At 39.3% G+C, this 24,910-nt stretch overlaps 1 protein-coding gene across 20 annotated transcripts in view; it reads left to right on the forward strand.

Moving 5' to 3' along the window:
* MRTFB (myocardin related transcription factor B) overlaps positions 1 to 24,910 on the forward strand; it is a 146,898-nt gene that overhangs the window by 49,944 nt on the left and 72,044 nt on the right. For 2 of the 20 annotated variants that reach the window (XM_061599916.1, XM_061599917.1), the window contains exon 1: positions 17,987 to 18,256. The exons of 17 other annotated variants lie outside the window; for them this stretch is intronic. In XM_061599916.1, the coding sequence (XP_061455900.1) occupies positions 18,136 to 18,256 (121 nt within the window). In that variant the 5' untranslated portion in view covers positions 17,987 to 18,135. Of the gene's footprint in view, positions 1 to 337; positions 411 to 17,986; positions 18,257 to 24,910 lie in introns of those variants that run through there. One more of the 20 variants, XM_061599920.1, reaches the window with a different exon arrangement.

The following is a 24,910-nucleotide window of genomic DNA, read 5'->3' on the forward strand; positions in this document are numbered from 1 at the left end:
ATTAGCATTTCAGCTTACTGCTATGAGTTCTTCCTTTGAGCTCCTAGTCTCTGTGCACAGAAGCAAAAGAGTTAAATAAACATTTATCCTAATATGCTGACTGTCTCAGGGCTCACAAACTTGGATGAAAATTTGATTGGCTCATCTAAGAATGCCCTTTTTCATGAGAGCAGATTTCTGTGAGGGAAGAGACAAGATTGTTGCTTCCTTTCATTGTTAAAGGGTCTGGAGGAACCCTTTTGAATGGGTGCTCATTCTCTGAAATCTCACCATCTTGATATTTTCAAAGCACTTTATTGGATTGTGATGTATTTGCCTTCATTTGAAGTACTTTTGGTTCTATTATTTCTGCTGTCCACACTTTTTTGCATCACAGATTCCACATGCCCTGAGAGTTTAGCACCACTCATGTAAGTAATTGACTCTTCTTACATTTTCACTGGAAAACTGTAAAGTTTTTCCTTTATATCTTGAAAATATGTTTTAACATTTTTCTTTAAAACATTTTTCCATACAAAAACTATTTGTGCATTGGGAAAAAAAGCTTAACTATTGCTGAAATGCGGGCAATCTTATAGTAAGCAAGTAGCCACAGAAAGAGTTTCTGCTAAATACCCGAGTTTCCATTAGAGCAGGAATAATTTCGTTTGCCAATGTGCCAAATGCTTTAGCAAACTGTCCTGTTGGCGTTATTTTAGAAAATCCTCTTGTTTTGAAAAGGTAAATTAAAAACCATGGTTGTTTTTTTTAAAAAAGGACCTTATTCCTTAAATAATTGTTAAAAAAGAAAAACTTGTCCATGCCCTAAAAACCACTTTATCCAAAATAATTCACCTTTTGCTCATAATTAGGAAAGCTTCTGTCTATGGATTACATTGTCAATTGCAGTACAGATTTTCCCACATACTGACTAGTGACTCTCAGGCAAGGTAGGTTTTTTGACTCTTTGTTTAACCTGAATGCTTTCATGGCATTCATTCATTGATGTGCTATGGAATCTTATTACTGTAATTTTATATATTCTTCCCCTGATCCAAAGACTCCTTATGCATGTGGGAATTCCATTGGGCACACTGAGTTGTTTCGTAATACTGTAAAGCATTTTCCTGTTCACTGCATTGTGGGGCATGTTCGGCATATATATCCCCATTGCATGGCCTCCCCTCATTGCAGTGGTTGAGGAAATCTGTGGTAGCCATGAGATTTATGGATCTTTTTGGTCAGAAATATGGAGAATAGCTTTGAATGGATTAATTTATTCATAGAATATCAAATGTTTTAAGTGGAACTAATCCTGTGTACCTGTACAGTAGCCATTGTTTAAATTTTGGTTTAGTGCCCAATTTGCAGCTTGTGCACATCTTTGTTTTTAAAACTTTGTACAGTATTCAAGAATTAGCCCTGGACTATTGGTCAGGGCTGAAATCTTCCCAGATGAGCCCTTACATGGTGGTGTTTGTCTTTGTATACAGCTTGCAAGTCAACCATATATGTATTAATGCTGTGGGAACTATTGATGCTGCTTGTCTGAGTGGTCCCAATTCTAACTTATAAAGCCAGCGTCATGACAGATTGCCCACAGTGCTTAAGTTTTTCTTTAAAAGATGATGGGGCTTCTAGTATTAACAGTAGACTGAAACATATTTTCACATATTCTCATTCCTTGAAAAACTTAAAATGTTTTCCTGACACAATTGACAACAGCATTTTGAGATTGACCTTCACAACAGAAGGCTTCCACCCCACAGTTAAAATTCAACAAATCTATTCTCAACTGAAAACAGGATCTTGTAATGGAAAATCTTATCCTGAATTGTAGCCAGCACTGGTAGAACTTGGCCTTCCTAATTCATTTAATTAGTGTATCTAATGGTCATCTTATTCTGTGAAGAGTTTTTGAAGAGGAGATTAGATGTCTCTGGGGGATAATTTAGGGCTGGACAGTCCTGCCAGTGCAAAGTTATTAACTGTGTGTCCCTTATTATAACCCTTCTTGGTTAGTCTTCCCTGTGCACAGAGCAATTGAGATAATCTCATGGAAAAAACTTGTTTCCATGGAGACCTTAAACTATTCCCTTGGAAATTCTGTCATAATTGTGGTTTTTTTTGTAACTTTTCATTCAGTGTTTTTTTACAGTACTGTAAATGTATTGTAATACATTACTGTATTGTAATGTTTGAGACTAGGTGAGGTTGTATGCTCTTGATTGCCTGAACCAATCCTTCATTTTTTGCAGAGGATTGCAGAATATTTTTAATGGAGGTGTTCCATTTGTAAATAGTCAGCTTGGTACAGATGGGGTTTGTGGATTGGGAGTGAGAGGTTGTGGGTTTGACTTTTTTTTTACAAAAAAGTCTTGTATGTTGTTTTAATTATTGTGACTGTATATTTCTAATAGGTACAGGTATAGTGGTTAACCAGGCCATCAGGTATGGAAGCCACTAGTCTGATAGAAGCTAAGGAGGTGTCGACTTGATCAGATTGATTATAGCAGGGGTAGGCAGAAGGATGATCAGGATCTAGTGGCAGGTCTCTGGATTTGTAATAGATTGGCAAGGGTTTCTGAGTCCCCATTATCTACCAATAGTAACAATTGAAAAGCTTCCCCCTCTCCTCCCCAAATAAAATTGCTGAAAAAGAATGCTTGGGGGAAAACCACGTGAGGATTTTTGTGTATAAGGATGTGTGAGCTTGTTTTTGGTATAGATACAGATTTCTGGGCTGAGGATATGCCCAGAGACACCTGTTTCTTAAGTCATAGTGTATGCCTGCCCTGTTGAGCCACTACATTGGTGGACCGCTAGTTGGTGGGCCTTCAGGATCCTACTGGGAGGAAGGCCAGAATACAGCAGCAGCAGCAGCAGCAGCAAAACAAAAAACAAAACCCCCAGAGTTGATCCTGAAGTCAGCCCCCTGGATTACAAATTGTTGACAGCCACATCTAAGTTACTCTGAGCTTTTCTGTAGGCATGGCAGTATAGAAGTATAATAACAATAACAAAAATATGAGCTTAGTCTTGAGCATTATGGAACCTTGGGGCAAATTTTGAAATGGTGCCATACATCAACATTGGATGCTGCTTGCCTCTTGTTTCACTTTGATTTTTTGCAGTGAGTTTAAAGGGACCATCTTCCTATAGCTTGTTTCTTTGTAAATCACCCTCTTATATCACCCTCTCGCAAAACATCACGGTGGTGTACAGCTAGGGTTGCCAGGTCAGAAGCATCCCAAACCTTGAGATTTCAGGGGCAGGTCCTATTGATGTCATGGGAGTGGGCCCTAGTGATGTCACAGGGCAGGCCGTAGTGATGTCGTTAAGCATCAACCACAGTTGCTTGTAGCATACCACTCAAACAAAAATTTTCCTCTGATTGAAAATGAAGATAGAAATCTTAGCTAAATGAGGGTGTTCTTAAGTCCAGTTGAAGGGACAGGATCATTCCTTCTCAGATGCTTAGGGAGCCTGGGTAGGGAACATTTAACCTAGCCTACTTGCTTCTGGCAAGAAAGGTTTAAGTGCCCTCAGGTCAGGCAAGTCACCAGAAGGCCATTGTAGGAAGAAGGAGCCTAGTGGAGATGTTAGATGAGAGTACTCAAGAGTAAAGATGGATGCCCCCAAAGACTGCAATTCTAAACACACTTATTAAGAGACTAAGCCCCATAGAACTCAACAGAACTTACTTCTGAGTAGATACTGTCAGGACTGTGCTGTTTGTAAGGCTTGACAAGGGATCATCTGCAAAGATATCCATATCAAGCAGGATTGGCAACCCCCTGCCTGGAATGCCCTGCCTACCTTTTAACGTGGCTGCTCCAAACTTCTTTACAGACTTGACCCTTCACTTCAGAAAGAGGTTTGAGAAATGAGTAAGAGTCAAGAAGATTCTCTACCCTTTCCTGCCAACCCTGTGCTATGCTATAAACTCTCTTTGACAGCAAATCCAATTCTAGTGAATAATCATTGACAGAGAAAACACACATGGTTTGGTCTACCTTCACAGGCAGTAGCTTGGGAACAACAACAGTTGAAGCCATACTTCCCAGTGTGTGAATAATCTTTTACCATTATTGGGCAAGAAACAAACCACCATGCAGACTACAAGGTGCATCATCAGTGGGTGTAAGGGGGCTGAGCTGAGCGCATGGAATCACTGTTGTTGCTTCTATGGATGTAAGGGAGCGAGGATAAAGGTAAATGAAATGCAAATAGAAAAACAAAGACAGTGATGATTTCCTAAATGCAATACCATACCAACCACAACAAGATTCCTATGAGTAAGGCAGAAAACTCAGTGTCATGCAACCAGTCGGGGTTCCTAACCAAAACCCAAAACTAGCCAGTCAGCCAAGGTCACAGAAATCCCCATGCAGCACAACCTGACCCGGGGGCTCCAGTTAGTGCAGAATGCTGTGGCACGATTGCTGACATGAGTGAGACCCTATCAGCACATAATATCTCTGCTCTGAAATCTGCACTGGTTGCTCATTTGCTACCAGGCCAAGTTCAAGGTGTGCTTTCCATGTTATGGGTGCCACATAGTACTTTTTCTGCTCTTGTAGGAAATCAATCCTTTAGTGTGGCAGCACCTATACTTTGGAACTCCCTGCCTGCCTCCCAGGTGTCTTCATTGTACTCTTTTCAGCACCTGCTAAAAACATTTTTTGTTTAGGCAAACCTACCCAGGCATATACAAGCTGTTATCCTTTTCATCGGTTTTTTACTTGTTGGTTTTATTATTTTGAATCTTTTAAAATTCCTGTTTTTAACTGTTTTTGCCAATAATTTAATTGTTTTAATTCCTTCTGTAAACCGCTTTGAGTTTTTTTACAATAAAGTGGTATATAAATGTTGTAAGTACAATACACAAATAAATTTCAGAGTCAGTGTGGCCCTTGGGTCTCTTTCCTCTTTTAGGAACAAAGGAATCTTCCTTATACTGAGTCAGGCCGTTTGGTACTATCTAGCTCAGTACTGATGATATGGACCAGCGTTGGCTCTCCAGGATTCCAGGCAGTAGTCTTTTCCAGAGATTAAATTTTGGAACTTTGCATACAAAGCATGTGTCCTACCATTGAGCTACAGCCCTTCCCTATCTTTTAAAATTGTTCTTTTCAGTTCGCTATGGAATGCACAGCATACCTAGGGCAGATCCACACCATGCATTTAAAGCACATTCAACATACATTTGAAAAACATGAATGCCACCACAGAATCATGGAAACTGTAGCTTGTTAAGGGTGATGGGAACTATAACTGTGAGGAGAAACTACACTTCCCAGGAATCCTTTTGGGGAAATAATGCACTTTAAATGAGAGTTGGATATGCTTTAAATGTATTATGTGGGTCTGCATTAGTTCATAAACTTTGCCTGCATATAAATGGAAATCACCTACAAAGTTTACTTTGTGATCATGGGCTGCTCACCGTCTCTCAGGCTAATCTGCCCCTGAGAGTGAAAATAACAGATTGGGACCCTGACCACCCCAAGGAAGAAGGGCACAGTTAAAATGCAGAGGATATAATAATGTACAACCATAGTGTGAAATCAGATACACATCGAGACATAGTATGAAGAAATATTTATATAAGCATGAATGTCAAAGATGTTTATTATTTACACAACCTATAAAGATATTTTTAGTGCAAGCCTATACATGTTTACTCAGAAGCAAGTCCCAATGGGACTTACTCAAACAGGGAAGTGTGCACAGGACTGCAACCTTAAATGATAAGGAACTTCACTCGCCCAGTCCAAAATGTAAAATCGTGCCGCTTTAAGCTGTTTTGCAACTGTTTATACTTGTTTTATGGTTATTTGATTTGAAATGGATTTATTTCTTGTTGTGAGCTGCCTTGGTTTCCATCCCTACCTCACTGGGTTGTTGGAAAGATTCCATATACACACACACACTGGAGATGTAAAAATCCATACACCCATATAATAGTTTATTGTCAAAAACTAGTTGGTCACTGCAGAACATTTTTTTTAAAAAAAAACTATTAGTTTTCTACCAAATAAAAGCAGTGACACTTAAGTAAGCCCTACCTAATTGATTAAAAAAAGGACTGGAGGGGAAGAGAAATATTTACAACACAATCCTTTGCTATATTCACTCAAAAGTCCCACTGATTTACAGCACAATCCTAACCATGTCTACTCAAAAGTAAGTGAATTCAGTGGGGTTTACTCCCAGGTATGTGGAATTAGCATTGCAGCTTTACTCCAAGAAAAGTGAGTAAATAAAATTAAAGCTTTGTATTGGGAAGGCTATGAATTAGACAAATAAACTGCCGTCTTCAACAGCCCAGGAAACTGTAAAGTTGTTTGACTCCTCATAATTAGAAAAGTATAACAGTTTATAACGGTATCATAAACTGCAGCATGTACACTTTTTCAAATTTCTGTTCAAAAATTATTTGAAAGATAAAATGTATAATATGCTTTTTTTGCAAGTAATTAAAAAAACCTGCATGTACACTTTTATTGTAATCATAACTGAAATTGTTTACTTTGTGATCTTCAGTTCTAGATTTCTGCTATATTGTAGAGAGAAATGCAATCTTGCTGCTGCTTAAAGTTACGCACTCACTCAACTTCTGATGTGCAGACTAGCAGGAAAAGGAAGCTTCTTTTCATGACTTGCCATGGGTTCTAGCTATTCTCTGGAAGTCAGCAAATCTCTTGTCAGTCACAACACTGACTTCACTTATTGGCTAAAACCCTGAAAGGGCGGGGATTAGAGCAGCCGAGTTCTAACAGAAGTTGCGAGGGGGGCTGACATTTTGCTGTATATCTTTTGAAGCAGACCACCTAGAAACTTAATTTTTTAAAAAAATGAAAGTTAAGAGTCTGGAGATTGGGGGTGACTCACTCGGAGACCTGGAGAGGGCCCCAAAAAACTGGAGTATCCGGACAAAAAACAGAGATCTGGAAATCCTATGTACAGCAACATAAAATGTTTAAAAGCTGTACAAAACAATAATGAAAAATGACTGGGCTACTCAAGAGACATTTAAACAACTGCATAGGCCTATTAGTATAAAAAAGTCTTCACACAATACCTGAAAGTCAAAAGCAAGCATGACTGTTAAACCTCTGCCGGAAGTGTGTTCCACAGCATGGTGACACTAAATGCCTGAAGCCAGGTGGGCCTCTGCAGCAAGGGGGACAACTAACAGTGGTCCTCTGGATAATCTCAGTGATTAGGCTGAGATATAAGGATTCAAGTGGTCCTTAGAGTATGCTAGACCCAAGTTGTTCAGGGCTTTGTATATCAACACAAAATCTTTGAACCAACTACCTCATGAGGAGGCGGTTCCCAGGTCTTTCCTTCTCTTTAAGCACCTAGTTAGACTCTGGTCTTGATAAACTGGGTTGCTGTTCAAGTTCACATCTTATCCTCAGAAACACTGGATTTACTCAACCCCTTCTTACGATTTCCTTGTCAGGATTTCACACTATTTGAGGAACCAAGCTATTAAACAGTTCATAAAAAGCCCATCTGCAATGAAAAGAATGCCTGAAAAATTGTTGCTAACCTTTAGAAACCACTCTTCAATTGAGTTAATACAGTGGTAGGCCAAGATATATTTTCTTCTTAGAAGCCCCAGACACTTTAAAACTGTAAAGCTTTTACCACATGCTTCCAAGTTACAGTTCACAACATAAATGCTAAACCAAACCATGGCTAAGCATAAATGAGCAAGCGTGCAGGTTCTCTGAGCAAAAATCATGGCAGCTTTATTGTTTCTAATGTCCTGCTGTTGCCAAGCTTATCAAAGCTAAGCCATGGAGTCTGGGCTCATGGTTTGTCTCGCTGCAAACAAACCATCAGTTGTAGCCATGATTTGTTCTTTGCTTACAATTCATGGCTCATTAAGGGGGAGACAAGTCATGAGGCTGTGTTTGACATAGCACCAAACCGTGACTTAACTCTGGGTAGTATGGCGGCGGCAGCAGGACGAGGGGAAGGGCGGGAAGGAGTGAAATGGCCTTCACAGGAGTAGATTTTTGTTCTGAGTCCCCATATGCTTGCTCGTTCACGCTTAGCTTTGGTTTGGCATAGCGTTAGGTACAAACCAGGCTTTTGTCTCAGTCTTGTAGTCCCACCCATCCTGCTAACAGGGAATATTATTACAGGGCAGTTTCAGTACAGCTTTGCAGAGCAGGCATGGGCCTAACAACGAGCAAATTGCCACTTAGTTTTAAATAAATAAATAGATGGCAGCTGCTATGCAGTGCAATTTAAAGTAGTTGCCACGTGGGTGCTATTGACGTGTAGTCACCCTAAAAGGGCTTGGTGAAGAAGAGTGAGTTTTGAAAACTCTGCTGGAATGTTAAAAAGTCATTCAAGCACTCACTGGTGCAGTTTTGCACTCATCTTCATGTTGTTCTTGCTATTTAAACTCACTTTGGAAATATTTCTTTTGTGTTTCCTGTTTCACTTTAAATTGTTCTGGCAAAGACTTAGTGGTAATCCCATGGGGATAAAAATGCCTTTAGCTAATTTATAGATAGTGACCTTTGTTATAAGAAATTGCTTCTCGGCTGCTTTCTGGGAAGGGGTATGGACACTGTAGCATATGTATAAAGTAGCACATCTTTTCCACCGTCCCTTGCATGAGCGCCAAGGCTTTCTAATACATTCAGATAGCATATCTGTTAAATAGCTTACCATGGTGTGCTAGAAAATATGAAGCCAGAAGTGCTCATTTGGACTTAAAACGAATTGATAGTAATGCTGAAAGATTTCACAGTATGTCCAGGTATCCTAAATGTATCTGTTTTAACATGTTGGTGGGAGTAGTTACACAACAGAGTAATTTCTTCTCTCATCCCAGATAGAAATAGCTAGTAGGAACAGTAGTTTCTGCAGAAGAGTGCACATTAAATCTAGCTGCTCATTAATGATCTTGAGGGAAGAAAGATGAAAGCAGTGTGTCAGTACGAAGCTGGTTATTGTATTAGATCAGTGGTTCCTAACTTTTGAGTATGGGACCCCCTTTTGTAACCTCAAAATTTTTCACAATCCCCACATGTTAATTGTTGTAATTTTAGTCTCTGTTAATTGAAAGAATACATAACGAAGCATTAAATAATGTCACTTTTTATTCATCACAAAATCAAATATGATGATTCATCAGAAGGTACCAGGACAGGTTACAGCAATATAAACAACTTTTAACAAATTTTGAAGGAAATGAAAGAAAGAAGATAAAAGTAAACCACCCAGAGTGGTGAGCAGAGACTGGTTGATGCCAGGGCATTTGGACTCTGGTTTTAAGTGTTCCATTTATATACAACAAGGCCTCATCTTCATCACTTGGCTCAGGAAGCTCCATATGACAATAACAACAACAACAACAACAACAGCAGAATGTCAACAGGTAAAGCTTTCCCCATAATTATATTTCCATACTAGAAAAGGTTCAATTTAATTTCTATTTTATTTCTGCTTGCCACACAGTTGTTAAAGGCACAGCTCTCCCCCGCTATCCCCCAAAGCCAACTCTAAACCATGCAAGTTAAAAGTAAAAACAACAAAAATTTGGGCAACTTAACATTTTAAAAAATAAATAAATAAAATGAATATATACAACCATATAAAAACCACACTCAAAGCCGACTTCCGGGAAGGGTGACTTAGCCTGTGCCTGCTTTTGAGACGGGCTCCTGCCTCAAAAGAAGCTTATTCAGATATATCAGTCAGTTTTTTCTTTTTTTTTGACTGATTAAACTTCTCCCGGGTAGGGAGAAACGAAGAGATTAACCTCAAAGCCTATTTTTGTTGGGACGACCAGATCTCATTAATTTATGGGACGAGGTCCAGCCGACGAAGGTGGGACGGATTTTCAACAGCAAGCTCTATCTGGAAAAGCGAACGTTCATCTTATCTTCTAAGAGAGAACGCACTAACAGGCAAGCACCCTTCTTTCTATATTTTTCTTTTACTTGACTTAAATTGTTGCTGTTTAAAAGAGATTTGCCAGATTGATCGGTTTTTGACATCTCACTGGGGAGCCGTAACTTCTCTCTGCTACGCACTAATTAATAGCTTATCTCTGTTTTTGTTGCAAAAAGCTGTCCTGGATTTGCATTCTAAAGATATACACAGAAGAGGGATTTCTATTCCAGATTTTTATTTTGAAAAATATTATACTGTTTTGAGACTACTCTCTTTTTGGTCTATTTTATTTTGACGAATCTGTTTCTTGACGATTGCCATTAATTGTTTCGATCCTGGGAACTGCATTTTGTTTACTTAACTATTGGAGAGATAAGGCTGTCTGCTCTGTTTATACTGTGATGTCACCAAGTTTGGAGTATTAACCCAATTGTTGCTGAAATAAGAAGTGGTTTTTCTATATTTTTCTTTTAAAATGGCAATTAAGAAAGTGGCTGAAAATCTGGAAATAACTATGTTTCAGAAAATAATGGATGAGATTGAGATAATGAAAATTGAATTGAGTAAAATGAAGCAGGAGATTAAAGATATAAGGGTCCCTGTGAGAGAGGTGACCCTGGAAGGGGTCCCTGTGAGAGAGGAGACCCCGGAGATTGGAACAGGGGTCCCTGTGAGAGAGGTGACCCTGGAGACTGGAATAGGGGTCCCTGTGAGAGAGGAGATCCCGGAGATTGGAACCAACGTGGAACAGGAACAAGATTTGGAGTCTATGGACTTTAGAAATAAAATCTATTGTTTGGAACTCAATGTTATCTCTGAAGAAATGAATGAAGATTCTAGAGATAAAGTTATCAATGGCATGGATAATCTTCTGGACTGGAATGATGTGATGGAGCCCAATATAGAGAAAATCTATGGAATTAACTGCAGCCATGTGACAATGGAAAAACTTTTAAGAGATGACCCAGTGTATTTTGAAAAAAAGAACAGAGATATGATTTTACAGCAGTATTTCAGCAACTTATTCAGAATGGATGGCAAGAAAATATTTGGGATAGAGGTAATCCCCATCAGACTCTTACTATATGACTATGGCTTTGACAGCAAGATTATTATGGAATACTGATAATGGAAGATTGGATATTGAAATTACTGGACTTAACAAGACTACTGAAGATGGAAGATGGAAAATGGAACTAATAGAGATAATAGAACAATGGCTACTGAAATTATTGAACCTAACAGATTCTGATGTGATGGATTAATTGAAATGTTTATTTTGACTATGGTTATGACAATAAGATTATCATAATTAGTAATGAGATGGATTAATCGATATGCTTATCTGGAAAAAAAAAATTGATAGATATATTTCTTAAAGAATTGAAACCTCTCTTTGACTTTTTGTGGAAAGAATAAAGTAATGTTTATGAGATTTGATGATTAAGTAAGATAACTACTGGAGGAAAGTGATTTTATAATATGACTTAAGAGACAGGATTGTTATATATTATAGACTTATAACTGATTTGATCTTTGACAAATGGGAAGTCAATATTTTACTCTTTATTTTTTATTTTTGTTTTTTTTTTTCTTTTTTTCTTTTTGTTTAACTATTTTTGATTTTGTTTTTTGTCTTTGAATGTTTTATGATTTTGTCTTGTATGTTTTATGAAAATCTGAATAAAAATTATTGAAAAAAAAAAAAAAAAAAAACCACACTCAAAGCCTTGATAAACAGCAACAAAAATACACTGAGCATGTGCAATTTCACATTTTAAAACTTACTTTACTAACCCTTTTTTTGCTCACTTACTGTCTTGGGCCAGCCACTAACTCTCAGTCTAACCTGCATCATATGGCTGTTGTGAAGATATAGAAGGCAGAATTAAAATGGCTGCAAAAGGAGACTGGCTGCAGTCCTAACCCCACCTATTTCGTAGTACGCTCCATTTAATTCTATAGAACTTATTTTTGAGTAGACTTGGTTAGGATTGCAGCTGAAACCCTTGTATTATAAGACATAAGTGTTTACTTCCTTTAACCAGAAAGATGCATCTTTGTACTATAAAACCCCATGTCCCCCCCCCCCCAAAAAAAGCAGAATAGTTTCAAAGCTTCAATAGAATCTGAATCTGGTCTGAATACTGCAATTTGATTTACCTGGGAGGAAGCCCCATTAAATATGAAGAGGCTTACTTCTGCGTAGACATGTATACATTGTACTTTAAGTTAACTATACAGTGAATTTTTAATGAGTGCCCAGGTGTGTATTTGTGGGGGGATGCTCCAGGACTCTGTCGCATATTTTTTTTTTGGCAGGCAGCCCCCTCCTGAGGTCTCTCTCTTTACAGCCAGAGCACATCAGCTCAATCTATCTTCCCTCACTCCTGCTGACAAAAAGGGGGGAGGAGAGTGACTCTGGAGCTTAAATAAGCCCATATGGCCCCTTGTCTTGCTCATGTGCCATGCTGCTTAGCTCTTTGTGTGGCAGGAACTGGCTGGCTGGAAGGAAGGAAGGAAGGAAGGAGAGGCGGAGGCGGAGGCGTGCACTTGCAGTGCAGGCTCACAAGTTGGTGGTGCAGAGAACAGCCATCAATTAATTGTTTAAATAAATGAATAATTCCTCTCTTTGCGACCTCCCTGGGATGACTTCCCGACCCCCAGGTTGGGAACCCCCGTATTAAAAAAGGTAAAGGTGTCCCCGCACTTGTAGTGCAAGTCGTTTCTGACTCTTAGGGCGACGCGACGTTTACTAGGCAGACCGTATATATGGGGTGCGATTGCCAGTTCCTTCCCCGGCCTTTCTTTACCCCCCAGCATATGCCGGGTACTCATTTTACCAACCACGGATGGATGGAAGTCTGAGTGGACCTCGACCCCTTTTACCGGAGATTCGACTTCCTCCTTTCGTTGGAATCGAACTCCGGCCGTGAGCAGAGCTTTCGGCTGTGTTACCGCCGCTTACCACTCTGTGCCACAGAGGATCTTTACCACTGTATTAGATGACTTTAAATAGAACAAAATTGCATAATTGAAGTAGCACCAAAATGTACACTTTTAGTATTGCTTTTTGTGCTGAAAAAGTTAAACTTACCATGTTTCAGGAGCGCCTTTGCATAACTCAACATACTTTATACCCTAGCACCTGAAGGAGTTGCAATAATGTAATATGTTCTCTCTTGGAATATTGAGACTGGCAAAAAAGGAAAAAAATTAGTTGTTTCCTTATCAAAAAGCTTGATACACACACAAACATACATTTTTTGTTCAGCAATGACAGATGAGTTATTTAAAATAAGTACTATATGCATAATGAGAGCCAGTGTTGTATAGCGGTTAAGGTGTTGGACTATGATGTGGGAGACCAGGGTTCGAATCCCCACACAGCTATGAAGCTCACTGGGTGACCTTGGGCCAGTCACTGCCTCTCAGCCTCAGACTAAGGCAATGGTAAACCCCCTCTGAATACCACTTATCATGAAAACTCTATTTATAGGGTTGCCATAAGTCAGAAATGACTTTAAGGCAGTCCATTTCCATTTCATATGCATAGTGTTCTCTGAGTCTCTTTCAAATATGTGGGCCAACAAGATTCCTGTTTTTCCTTTTCTTTGTGAATTTGTATAATACTCTGATGTAAGAATATATTGACCCTGCTAAATTTGATATATGTCCTTGGGGAATTGTTTGTTTTTACTGCAGTTGGCAGGAAGCCCATTTTTGGCTAGTCCTCACTTCTCAACAGTATGGCTTATTTCTTCTCACGCTTAATAAAATAATAGTTGTACTGAAGTGGTGGGAAAACTAACTTGATTTATGGAAATATTAGTGGTTTTGAACAGTAAAAAAGATCATCATGAAAGAAAATTTACTACAACATAAAGACTGATCTCATCCCATTTAGATGGAAGCATGAGATCATTTCAAACCATATACTTGACAAACATTATCTTTTGCTGTCAGACAACACATTACTAAAGGGGAGAATGAATAAAGTTGGGAATAAAGAGTTAAAAAGGGGGAAACTAGCAAGCTGCAGTATATAGAAAGAAACAAAGAGAAATAAATTCTACGTAACCTAACTAACAATAGGTCAGCTTGCATGTGAATAGCACAGGTCCCTTTATGATATTTAAGAAGAGACACATTTTCATAGAGAAACCTATGAAGTCTGGGAGAACCAGGGGAAGGCTTGACAGTGCAGCTGGATACTCCAATCAGGCACAACCTTTTGGGACTGGACACACTTGGGACATGCCCAGCCCCTACACAGAGGAGCACGATGGCAAGATGGGTCATTGGCACCTTTCAAAAATCCAGGAAGGTGTTAGTAAAAGGTTCCAAAGGCCATATTAGGGCAATGCCAAAATACCGTAACACAGTGAGCAAGCTTTTAAGTTCTCCAGAATTCTTAATTAGGCTAGATGGAAAACAGAACAATGGCTGTGCTGATGTTGAAGCCATGGAGTTTGTGTCTGGTCACAGTCTTTAGATCAGTAGTTCTTAACCTTTTTTGGGTCACAGACCCCTTTGAGAATCTGATGAAAGCTATGGACCCCATAAATACAATTTATTTCATTGCATTGCGAATTGATTTTCTTTGCACCCGGTTCATGGACCCAGGGGTCCATAGACCACAAGTGAAGAACCCCTGTTTTAGATGGACTTGGGAAGGAGATATCAGACATTCAAATGAGGCCATTTAGGTGCTATGCAGGTATCAATTTGCACCATGGCCAGCTGGGAACAACAAGCGTAATGGCTGAATCCTCGCTACTGAAAAACACAAGAATTTTGAGGCTGTTTGGTATCTTCTGCACTCCTGTATAAAAACCATCCTTTTCTTCATCTTGTGTAATATGCCAATTTTGAGTATATTTTAAAACCTTACCTAATTGTCTTCAATTAGAGACTACAGGCTCACTGAGGCAGGGACCTGTCTTTTAGGCTTACATTAATTTGTAAAGTGCCATGTAAATTAATGATGTGCTATGAACTATGGTAGTACTGATAAATAAATACAATTAGTGCAAAAAAATCAGCTATCTTCTATGTACTTTGTTTTTAAAGTAGAGGCTTTAATTATTTAGTATCACCTAAAATGTTTTTTTACTGCTGATTTATTTATTTATTTACATAAATGCAGGTTCCTTTACTTTCCGCTGACAGGCTTCATTTAACATATTTTACCCAGCCATTTTGAAAGTTTGTTTAATGCAATATGTTGTGGAAATATAATCTTCAGTTTGCCTCCAGTGGGTTCTTGCTGGCAATAAGTGTGGGCTATCTCAACAGTGGTAAATTGCTCCCTCAATGAGGAACCTGCCGTTTTCTTTTTAGCCAGATTTTGATGTCACACTGGTGTGGTTTTTTTAAAGAAATTACTTTCAGATAGGTTATGATGTTTTTGTGGCCAGTGAATATATTTGGGGCTATCGGGTTCTCCAATCTAGACAACACTCACACCCCGTTTATTCCATTGTTATTCCACTTTAAACAATCATGGCTTCCCCAAAGAATCCTAGGAAGTGTAGTTTGTGAAGGATGCTGAGAGGTGTCAGAAGACACCCCCATTCCCCTCATAGAGCTACAATTCCCAGAGTTCTCTGGGAAGACATACTGACTGTTAAGCCACTCTGACAATTGTAAGTCTGTATGGGGAATAGGGGTCTCTTAACAACTCTCAGCACCCTTAACAAACTACCCTTCCTAGGATTCTTTGAGGGAAGCCATGACTGTTTAAAGTGGAATAATAGCAGAATAAATGTATTGTGTGAATGAGGCCCTGCTAGTTGGGTGAGAAGTATAGTAGACCGTGCTGCATAAGAGGGACTGCTCTCTTTCTAAATTTGGTAGTTTGAATATGTTGATTAAAGTATCTGATAATCCTGTGGCTTAGCTAAATTGGATTGTGTTGGATGAATAACTTGCATGGTTTTGCTGGAGCACATACAATGAATTTGGTAACCAAGAGCAGCAGAGGAATTGCTTCCAAGGAGGCCACAAAATCAGCTGATGCTTGAGCAGAAATGATTTTCTTTGGTCACAAAAATCAGCTGTGGTTGCTCCAAAGGATTCCAGGGACCATTAAGGAAAACTTTTTTCCTTTTGGCAGGTTGACATTGAAGAGCTGCTTTCAGTTACTAATTGAAAAGATAAAAAGGCTGCTAGCATTGAGAATAGCAGATCAAAAACTTGTGGGGGAAGAGGAGGTGTTCTGGAGTGATTTAATGAGGGTAAGCATTGATGTACAAAGCAAGCAATTGAAGTTTGCTACATTCAAATGCTGCATGGAATAAAAACGAGACGAGAGCAATGGCAGTGTGTGTTTATTGTGGAGTGAGGAGAATAGCAAGCCTTCTAGTGAGATGGCCCTCAAGTGCTGGAGAAGCATGTTGAAACAAGACCATAAAGATGGGCAGCCAAAGTCCCAGCCCCAATTCCCCTTCTCTGGTCTCAGCTGGTTTTGCCTCATCTTACCATCTAGCTCTGGTTCCTGCAGTTGTCCTCAAAAAGACACCCTCCCCCACTTCCAACACCATTCCTAGCCCCACCACTGCTGGTCCTACATCTGCCTTGCTACCCTGAGCATGTGCTTTTTCCATATCTTCTTTCTTAAGTTGCATGCTCCTTCCCACCTCCCCACAACTTCAGTCTTGCTCAGATGTAGCCAATCCTTATAGATGTATGGAAATATGGGATGATAGCTGAGCTCTTTCATAATGAGCAGATTTTGGACAGGAGTGTTATGCCTTCTCCCCCTCTTGTTTTTGGATGTATCCTTCCTTTCCTAAGCCCTTCATTGTCACTCAGTTGGGTGTTCATGCTGTAGCAGTTCCGGCTTTTGTTCAGCTCTGTATGACTATGATCCATCAGGCATAAGACCCATTGAAATGAATGGCTGTGCAGGAGCAGCTCCCTGCTTTTTCATCTAGTGCCTTATCCAGCTTCCTACATATTCCCTCTCTCTTCATACAGATTTTCTAGATCCATTTCAATTGGGATTGAGGTGTGGTTTTGGTGTGGAAACTGCCTTGGTTGCCCTGTATGATGACCTGTGTTGGGAGAGAGACAAGAGAGTGTGACTCTGTTGAACCTCCATGATCTCTCGGTTGCTTTCGATACCATAAATCATGGTGTCCTTCTGGAGTGACTGTCTGAGTTGGATATTGGGGCACCACATTGCGGTGGTTCCATTCCTACCTGGATGGCTGGCTCCACAAGGTGGTTCTTGGGGAGTCTTTCAGGCAACAGGTGACTAACAAGTCTAATAAGTAATAACAATGTTATAAATTCCCATGTAGATCCTGTTAGTGGGGATGCTTACCTGTTATTGTTCTTGAATGTCTGTTTAGAAAAGTGGTTGGATTGGTGCATTGGCTGAAAGCACTGAAGGCTTCTTTCCAGGCTGCTTTGAAATCAGCTTCCTCTATCCATTCTAAGAAGCAGTTCTTGGATTCTGTTCTAGATAATAATGCCAGACTCCTCAGACATCTCTCTCCCCCCTCCCCCGTAATAATCCTTCTTCATCCCAGTCTGTCTAAAGTGATTCAGGAGAGAAAGCAGACAGAAAGGTACTCCCTTTGTGGACACACTGATTGTTGTTAGAGTCATTTCTTTAAAAATGAGCACATACACAGAATTCTAGTTATTTCTCCACTACCCTGTTTTATTTCGGATGCTGCAGGTAACTTCTTGATGATTGAGGACACGATGCAAAACAGATACCATGCAGCGTTAAAATGTTTCCACAGACTGTAGCTGTAGAGAGAGAGAGAAAAGGAAAGACCACAGTACCAATTTGTCATCTTAGGTATCGCCAAAAGCTGCTCCTTCCACAACTGCTGAGATTTATTTTTAACTGCTTGACTCAGTGTTTGTCAGATGATTCTGACCATCAAACTGCATATTGAATGCAAAGTACAGAGAAAGCGAGGGTGGCTGGAAAAAGGGAGGGATGAGGAGTGGTTGTCAGGGGAAGGAGGTGGGATTTGGAAGCTCTCCACATCGGCTCACAGTCTTCCTATCTCAGAGAGAGTTAAGCGCCGTTTGAGTGTACTTTCAGGTCAAGCTGGGAAGTAAAGGGTAATGGCTGCTTCCAAATGCTTTAAAGACATAATTGCTCAATTATCGCTACACTGAGCGAAAGGAGCAGCATACTGCTGGTTTGCAAATTGGTCTCTTTCCTGTGCTTGGATGCTGCCTTTCTAAAGGAGTCCCATCATGATCGATAGCTCTAAGAAGCAGCAACAGGGTTTCCCAGAGATTTTTCCTGTTGGGGATATTGAATCATTGAAAGAAAAGGAATGTCTTGACACGAACAACCAGAAAAGTCTTAAGGAAGGTCAGTTTCATGGCTTGGGAGAGAAATGGGAAGGCAAATGTGCAATTGGTTCTGGTTTAAATATGATGGGCTGTGTGTGTGTGAAAAGATTATTGAGGAATTAATCTGTGCAAAACAATGGTCTTAAATCTTAAAAAGGGCTTTGGCACCTTGCTGTTCTCCAGTGCCAATTTTTGAAGAGAAATTAATATTCCAATGATATCTTGGAGGTAAATGCTCTTTTCATTTCAGTTCACAAAGCCTGGTGTAGAAACCTGCCTTTTAAGGGTTTCACAAGTTAAGGTCGAACAGAGAGAAGAGAATTAGAAATTTCTCTTTAGGAATCCCATTCATGATCACTGCTGAGCTGATTTCCTCCAGCTCCTGCTGCTTAATAGAATTCAGCTTTGCCATGTTTTTATATTTAGCACCTTGTGAAGCTTGTTGTCTCTTGTTAAACGGTGAACGGTACAATAAAATGAAGAAAAGCCCCTTGAATTGTCAAGAAATCTAGTGAAGTTGGGAGAGTTATAAACAGTAATGGCATCTGTACTAACAAATATTAAAGAGGCGCTGTAGGATGTAAGGTATTGTGCTCCAAGCTGTAGCAGAAATGTATGTTTTCCCTGAATTGTGTGTGCATTTTATTGTAAGTCTAAAGGTAACCTAGGCAGTTGTAGTTTTATTCTATCTTTCAAGCATGAGTCTCTAATTTTTGTGAGAAGATGCCTGTCCCCTCCTCTCTGCCACCCCCCAACGATATCCTGCTTCCTTTACAAACCTCAGCTCAGTTTTCCTTTGATTCCTTATACCTAAGTGCTTTGGATTATCTGGTCACGAGCCAGAGAGCACTGTTTGTTTCCTTTGATACAGAACTGGCACTTCCTTCAAACCAGAGACTGTTTTTCCTTAAAGAATGTAAATGCAAGGAACAAAAGTGTGCTGGAATACTGAGGAAAAGACTGTTTCATTGCAATTCACACTAGAAGGCAATTTCTTTTAAGAGTAAAATGTTATAAGAACATAAGAAGAGCCTGCTGGATCAGGCCAGTGGCCCATCTAGTCCAGCATCCTGTTCTCACAGTGGCCAACCAGGTGCCTGGGGGAAGCCCGCAAGCAGGACCTGAGTGCAAGAACACTCTCCTCTCCTGAGGCTTCCGGCAACTGGTTTTCAGAAGCATGCTGCCTCTGACTAGGGTGGCAGAGCACAGCCATCATGGCTAGTAGCCATTGATAGCCCTGTCCTCCATGAATTTGTCTAATCTTCTTTTAAAGCCATCCAAGCTGGTGGCCATTACTGCATCTTGTGGGAGCAAATTCCATAGTTTAACTATGTGCTGAGTAAAGAAGTACTTCCTTTTGTCTGTCCTGAATCTTCCAACATTCAGCTTCTTTGAATGTCCACGAGTTCTAGTATTATGAGAGAGGGAGAAGAACTTTTCTCTATCCACTTTCTCAATGCCATGCATAATTTTATACACTTCTATCATGTCTCCTCTGACCTGCCTTTTCTCTAAACTAAAAAGCCCCAAATGCTGCAACCTTTCCTCGTAAGGGAGTCGCTCCATCCCCTTGATCATTCTGGTTGCCCTCTTTAGAACCTTTTCCAACTCTATAATATCCTTTTTGAGATGAGGCGACCAGAACTGTACACAGTATTCCAAATGCGGCCGCACCATAGATTTATACAACGGCATGATGATATCGGCTGTTTTATTTTCAATACCTTTCCTAATTATCCCTAGCATGGCATTTGCCTTTTTCACAGCTGCCGCACACTGGGTCGACATTTTCATCGTGCTGTCCACTACAACCCCGAGGTCTCTCTCCTGGTCGGTCACCGCCAGTTCAGACCCCATGAGCGTATATGTGAAATTAAGATTTTTTGCTCCAATATGCATAATTTTACACTTGTTTATATTGAATTGCATTTGCCATTTTTCCGCCCATTCACTCAGTTTGGAGAGGTCTTTTTGGAGCTCTTCGCAATCCCTTTTTGTTTTAACAACCCTGAACAATTTAGTGTTGTCAGCAAACTTGGCCACCTCACTGCTCACTCCTAATTCTAGGTCATTAATGAACAAGTTGAAAAGTACAGGTCCCAATACCGATCCTTGAGGGACTCCACTTTCTACAGCCCTCCATTGGGAGAACTGTCCGTTTATTCCTACTCTCTGCTTTCTGCTTCTTAACCAATTCCTTATCCACAAGAGGACCTCTCCTCTTATTCCATGACTGCTAAGCTTCCTCAGAAGCCTTTGGTGAGGTACCTTGTCAAACGCTTTTTGAAAGTCTAAGTACACTATGTCCACTGGATCACCTCTATCTATATGCTTGTTGACACTCTCAAAGAATTCTAATAGGTTACTGAGACAGGACTTTCCCTTGCAGAAGCCATGCTGGCTCTGCTTCAGCAAGGCTTGTTCTTCTATGTGCTTAGTTAATCTAGCTTTAATCATACTTTCTACCAGTTTTCCAGGGACAGAAGTTAAGCTAACTGGCCTGTAATTTCCAGGATCCCCTCTGGATCCCTTTTTGAAGATTGGTGTTACATTTGCCACTTTCCAGTCCTCAGGCACGGAGGAGGACCCGAGGGACAAGTTACATATTTTAGTTAGCACATCAGCAATTTCACCTTTGAGTTCTTTGAGAACTCTCGGGTGGATGCCATCCGGGCCCGGTGATTTGTCAGTTTTTATATTGTCCATTAAGCTTAGAACTTCCTCTCTCGTTACCACTATTTGTCTTAGTTCCTCAGAATCCCTTCCTGCAAATGTTAGTTCAGGTTCAGGGATCTGCCCTATATCTTCCACTGTGAAGACAGATGCAAAGAATTCATTTAGCTTCTCTGCAATCTCCTTATCGTTCTTTAGTACACCTTTGATTCCCTTATCATCCAAGGGTCCAATTGTCTCCCTAGATGGTCTCCTGCTTTGAATGTATTTATAGAATTTTTTGTTGTTGGTTTTTATGTTCTTAGCAATGTGCTCCTCAAATTCTTTTTTAGCATCCCTTATTGTCTTCTTGCATTTCTTTTGCCAGAGTTTGTGTTGTTTTTTATTTTCTTCATTCGGATAAGACTTCCATTTTTTGAAGTATATTTTCATCCATTCTAATATTGAATGTTGATTTATGTTTTTAATTGTCACCTTCTTGAAAGAGGGTCCACTTTTCTCGAATAAATGGAAAGCAGAATGAAAGCGGGCTGTCAGGAATATAAATAGCTATTGCTCAGAGCAAAACAGTAGTTCTGTCTCTCTTACCACAAAACAAAACCACTAATAAAAATAGTGAGTAAAAATGAATTGCCCTGCAATTTTTGGCTAGAAGTTGAATTTAATTGGGCTGAAGGTCTTTCCATCAACCCAACATGCACACATGTATATACACACACAACCCCTCCTAATGCCTTCAGTCACGAAGGAAAATGTTTTGTGTGAACTGGTTCTACACAGGTCAACCCGCAACTATTCCTGTGATTGTAATGCATGGGGAAAACGCAACAGTGATCATAGAAATGGCTGCTTGTGGGCCTCATGGTCATCCTTCCCCATGGCTACTTGTATGTAGGGGACTCTGTGTAAACCAATGTCAGGTGGAGGTGGTAAGCATTAGTTTTTCTTTGACTCTGTCTGATAAGATTGAAGCTGTTGTCCATGCGTATATCATTTCAAGGCATGCCCTCGAACATTATCATCGCATTTGTGTTCCACTTTTTATCGAAGGAGCTGGGTGATGTATATGTACATTTGGTCCTCAGAAAATGGAAATGGACTGTCTTCAAGTCTATTCCGACTTACGGCGACCCTATGAATAGGGTTTTCATGGTAAGCAGTATTCAGAGGGGGTTTGCCATTGCCTCCTTCTGATAATAATAATAATAATAATAATAAAATTTTATTTTTAGGCCGCCTATCTGGCCGAATAAACGGCCACTCTAGGCGGCGTACATAATTAAATTAAAATACAACATATATGAATTTATTTAGCTAGAATTTGAGGCTGAGAGGCAGAACAAACCTGCAAAGTAGGTTAAGCTGAGAGATATAGATGGACCCAAAGTCACCCTGTGAGCATCACAACTGAGCAAACCTGGCTTAGGAGCATCTGTTGGTACCAGACAGGTCAGCAGGAATGTATTTCATTTCATCATTGTTTTAGGATATGTAGGGTTTTTTCATGTCTTTGGGGCACAAATTCAAAGTGCTGTTTTTGACCATGTATGTAGAGCCCAAAATATATATATAGTTCAGTCCCATTGTACCTTCTCATGCCCTCTCAAATACCTTTCCTTCCTATGGAGCTTCCTTCCATTGAAAATGTACCAAGAATCTGAGCACCATTCAGAAGACCTTTTTGTTAGGCCTGACTCTTAGCATGCAGTTTTAATCTGATTCTCTTTGATATATTATAAATGTTACTTTTGAATTGTAATTAGCCTTCAGCCTTAAAAATGAGGCAGTCTAGAAACCTGAATGAAATGTGTTACAGGCTCCATGCAGAGTTGTTGGTTTACAGTATGTTTGTTTACAGTTTAATGCAAATTTCAGTATAAGTACATGCAAAAACATCCCATGGGTCAGTAGAGGATTATTGAGAAAGGTATGGCAGGTTGAAGAAGGAACAACATGATACTGGAAGCAACAGAATATTAAGGCATATGTTGTAGCTAGCATGTTCTTACATATCCCTAATGTGTATATTTTGAAATTAATTTTTTTATTATGCAGTTGGGAAAATCTCCTTGGGTTTTGTTTTCTGACTCTTCAGCCACATGTTGGTCATTCTTTGGCCTCAGAGAAGACCAGAACCCTTTTGGGCATCCCTTGGATCCTCCTTAGAATCTTCAGAATCTGATTTTTTGAAAAACCCATTCCAAGCTGGGCCAGTGGCGCAGTGACTACTGATCAGAAAAGCACATTTCTTGCCTACAGGGTTGAGGACATAACTTTTAAGATGTAATAGCAATAATATGTAAAATGTTCCAAAGTCGAAAGCTAACAAGAAGGAATTCAGATTATAATTGTCAAATCTCACACTTTCAAACTTTGAAGATTTGTGTGATAGGTAACCATTTGAAGATTTGTGATAGGTTAACTGAACATCTGCACATTTGATTTAATGATTGTGGGTTCAGAATATCAGAAACAGTATATCATAACAGGTGTTGCTTTCATCTTACAAACTGAAATAAGTAGTATTTAGTAATGCTGAAGTGCATACAGATATTAAATATCTACATAGTGAAATACTATTTTTTCTCCCAAAACTCTGCTGCCAAAATTGTACAGAAACCATTAAAAATGTTTCCAGTAAAGTTTTCCAGTTGCATTTTTTATAATCATGGTGCTATAATATGTCAGTTTAATACCAGTTTTGTTCTGCTGTGCATTATTACTAAATATAAGTGAGTTACCATTTAGAAATCAATACCAATTTAAATTACTGAAATTTATCCCCCTTCAAAATTTGAGTGGAATGATAACTCATTAAAATTGTGAGCTGGCATCTTCTATCATCCTTCATCTTGAAATCTTTTTTGGTTGGGCAGACAAGGATTTTACAAAGAGCTTTGATTAATGCATAAGCCTATGAAGATTTTGATAAAAAACTCAAGAATGGAGAAAGTGGCATGCTCTTGGTATCAGGTGCCATAGGTTAAGCCATATATTAACCCTTTGGAGTGCCTTATAGGGGTGCAACATAGATTGGCCAAGCACAGTTATTTTGATTTAATTATCTGTCTGCTATTTTCATGAATTCTAGTCTTCCTTTGGTATGCCCCTAACAGCTTTAAACATTCAATTGACAATTCCCTGATAATCAGATGTTTGCTGTAGTCCTCTTTGATTTGTTGTTGAAAAATATATTTGTTACTAAGTATTACAATTTGTCCTGATTTTTTTAAAAGGAAAACCACCAGTGTGAAAACATAGTACACCTTTAGATGACAAGGATTAGGGCTGCAATCTTAGAAACACTTACAAGGGAATAACTTCCAGCTAAATATTCATAAGATTACACTGTAACTGTATTTACCTTACTGAAATTTTCTATCATTCTGTTTAATCAAAGGAGAGGAAATCTGAATTTCTCTCTCTGCCTGTAAAACTCAAAGAATACCCTGGCATTACTTGACACTTATTTTTACTGAATCTACATTTTTATGAGTTGATAGAAAAGCTAGAAAAATACATCTTAGTAGATGTTAGTTATAATAGAGGGTTGTATCCAATGTTAGTCAGAATAGGGCAATTGAAATTAATGAGCATTACTAATTTAGGTCCGTTAATTGCAGTGGTTCTACTCTGAGTAGAACTTAGTTGGATACAACCCATGTTTTTTATCAATGGTGTCATTTAGCGTTTATATTATTACATTTTAGACTAAAGTTTCTTAAGATATGGAGCTCTAAGGGATCTTGATGGTCATCTAGTCCACCCCCTTGTTAATGCAGGAAATCCAGTGCTAATCTACAGTATGGTCCTTGATCATTATAGTAGATGTTATATCCTAGTATACATGGCTACAGCGTAGAAGAAGTTCAGTTTGGTTAATATATGACACTACTTCAAAAAATGTGGCTAGATAGTGAAAGTAATACATAATACTGGTTTTTTTAATATATTTTCTGGATGTCCATACATGACCAAGAGAAGAGTCTGGAATGTTCTG

This window comes from Rhineura floridana, chromosome 17 (genome assembly GCF_030035675.1).
Source record: "Rhineura floridana isolate rRhiFlo1 chromosome 17, rRhiFlo1.hap2, whole genome shotgun sequence".
In the NCBI taxonomy this organism is placed as follows: Eukaryota; Metazoa; Chordata; class Lepidosauria; order Squamata; family Rhineuridae; genus Rhineura; species Rhineura floridana.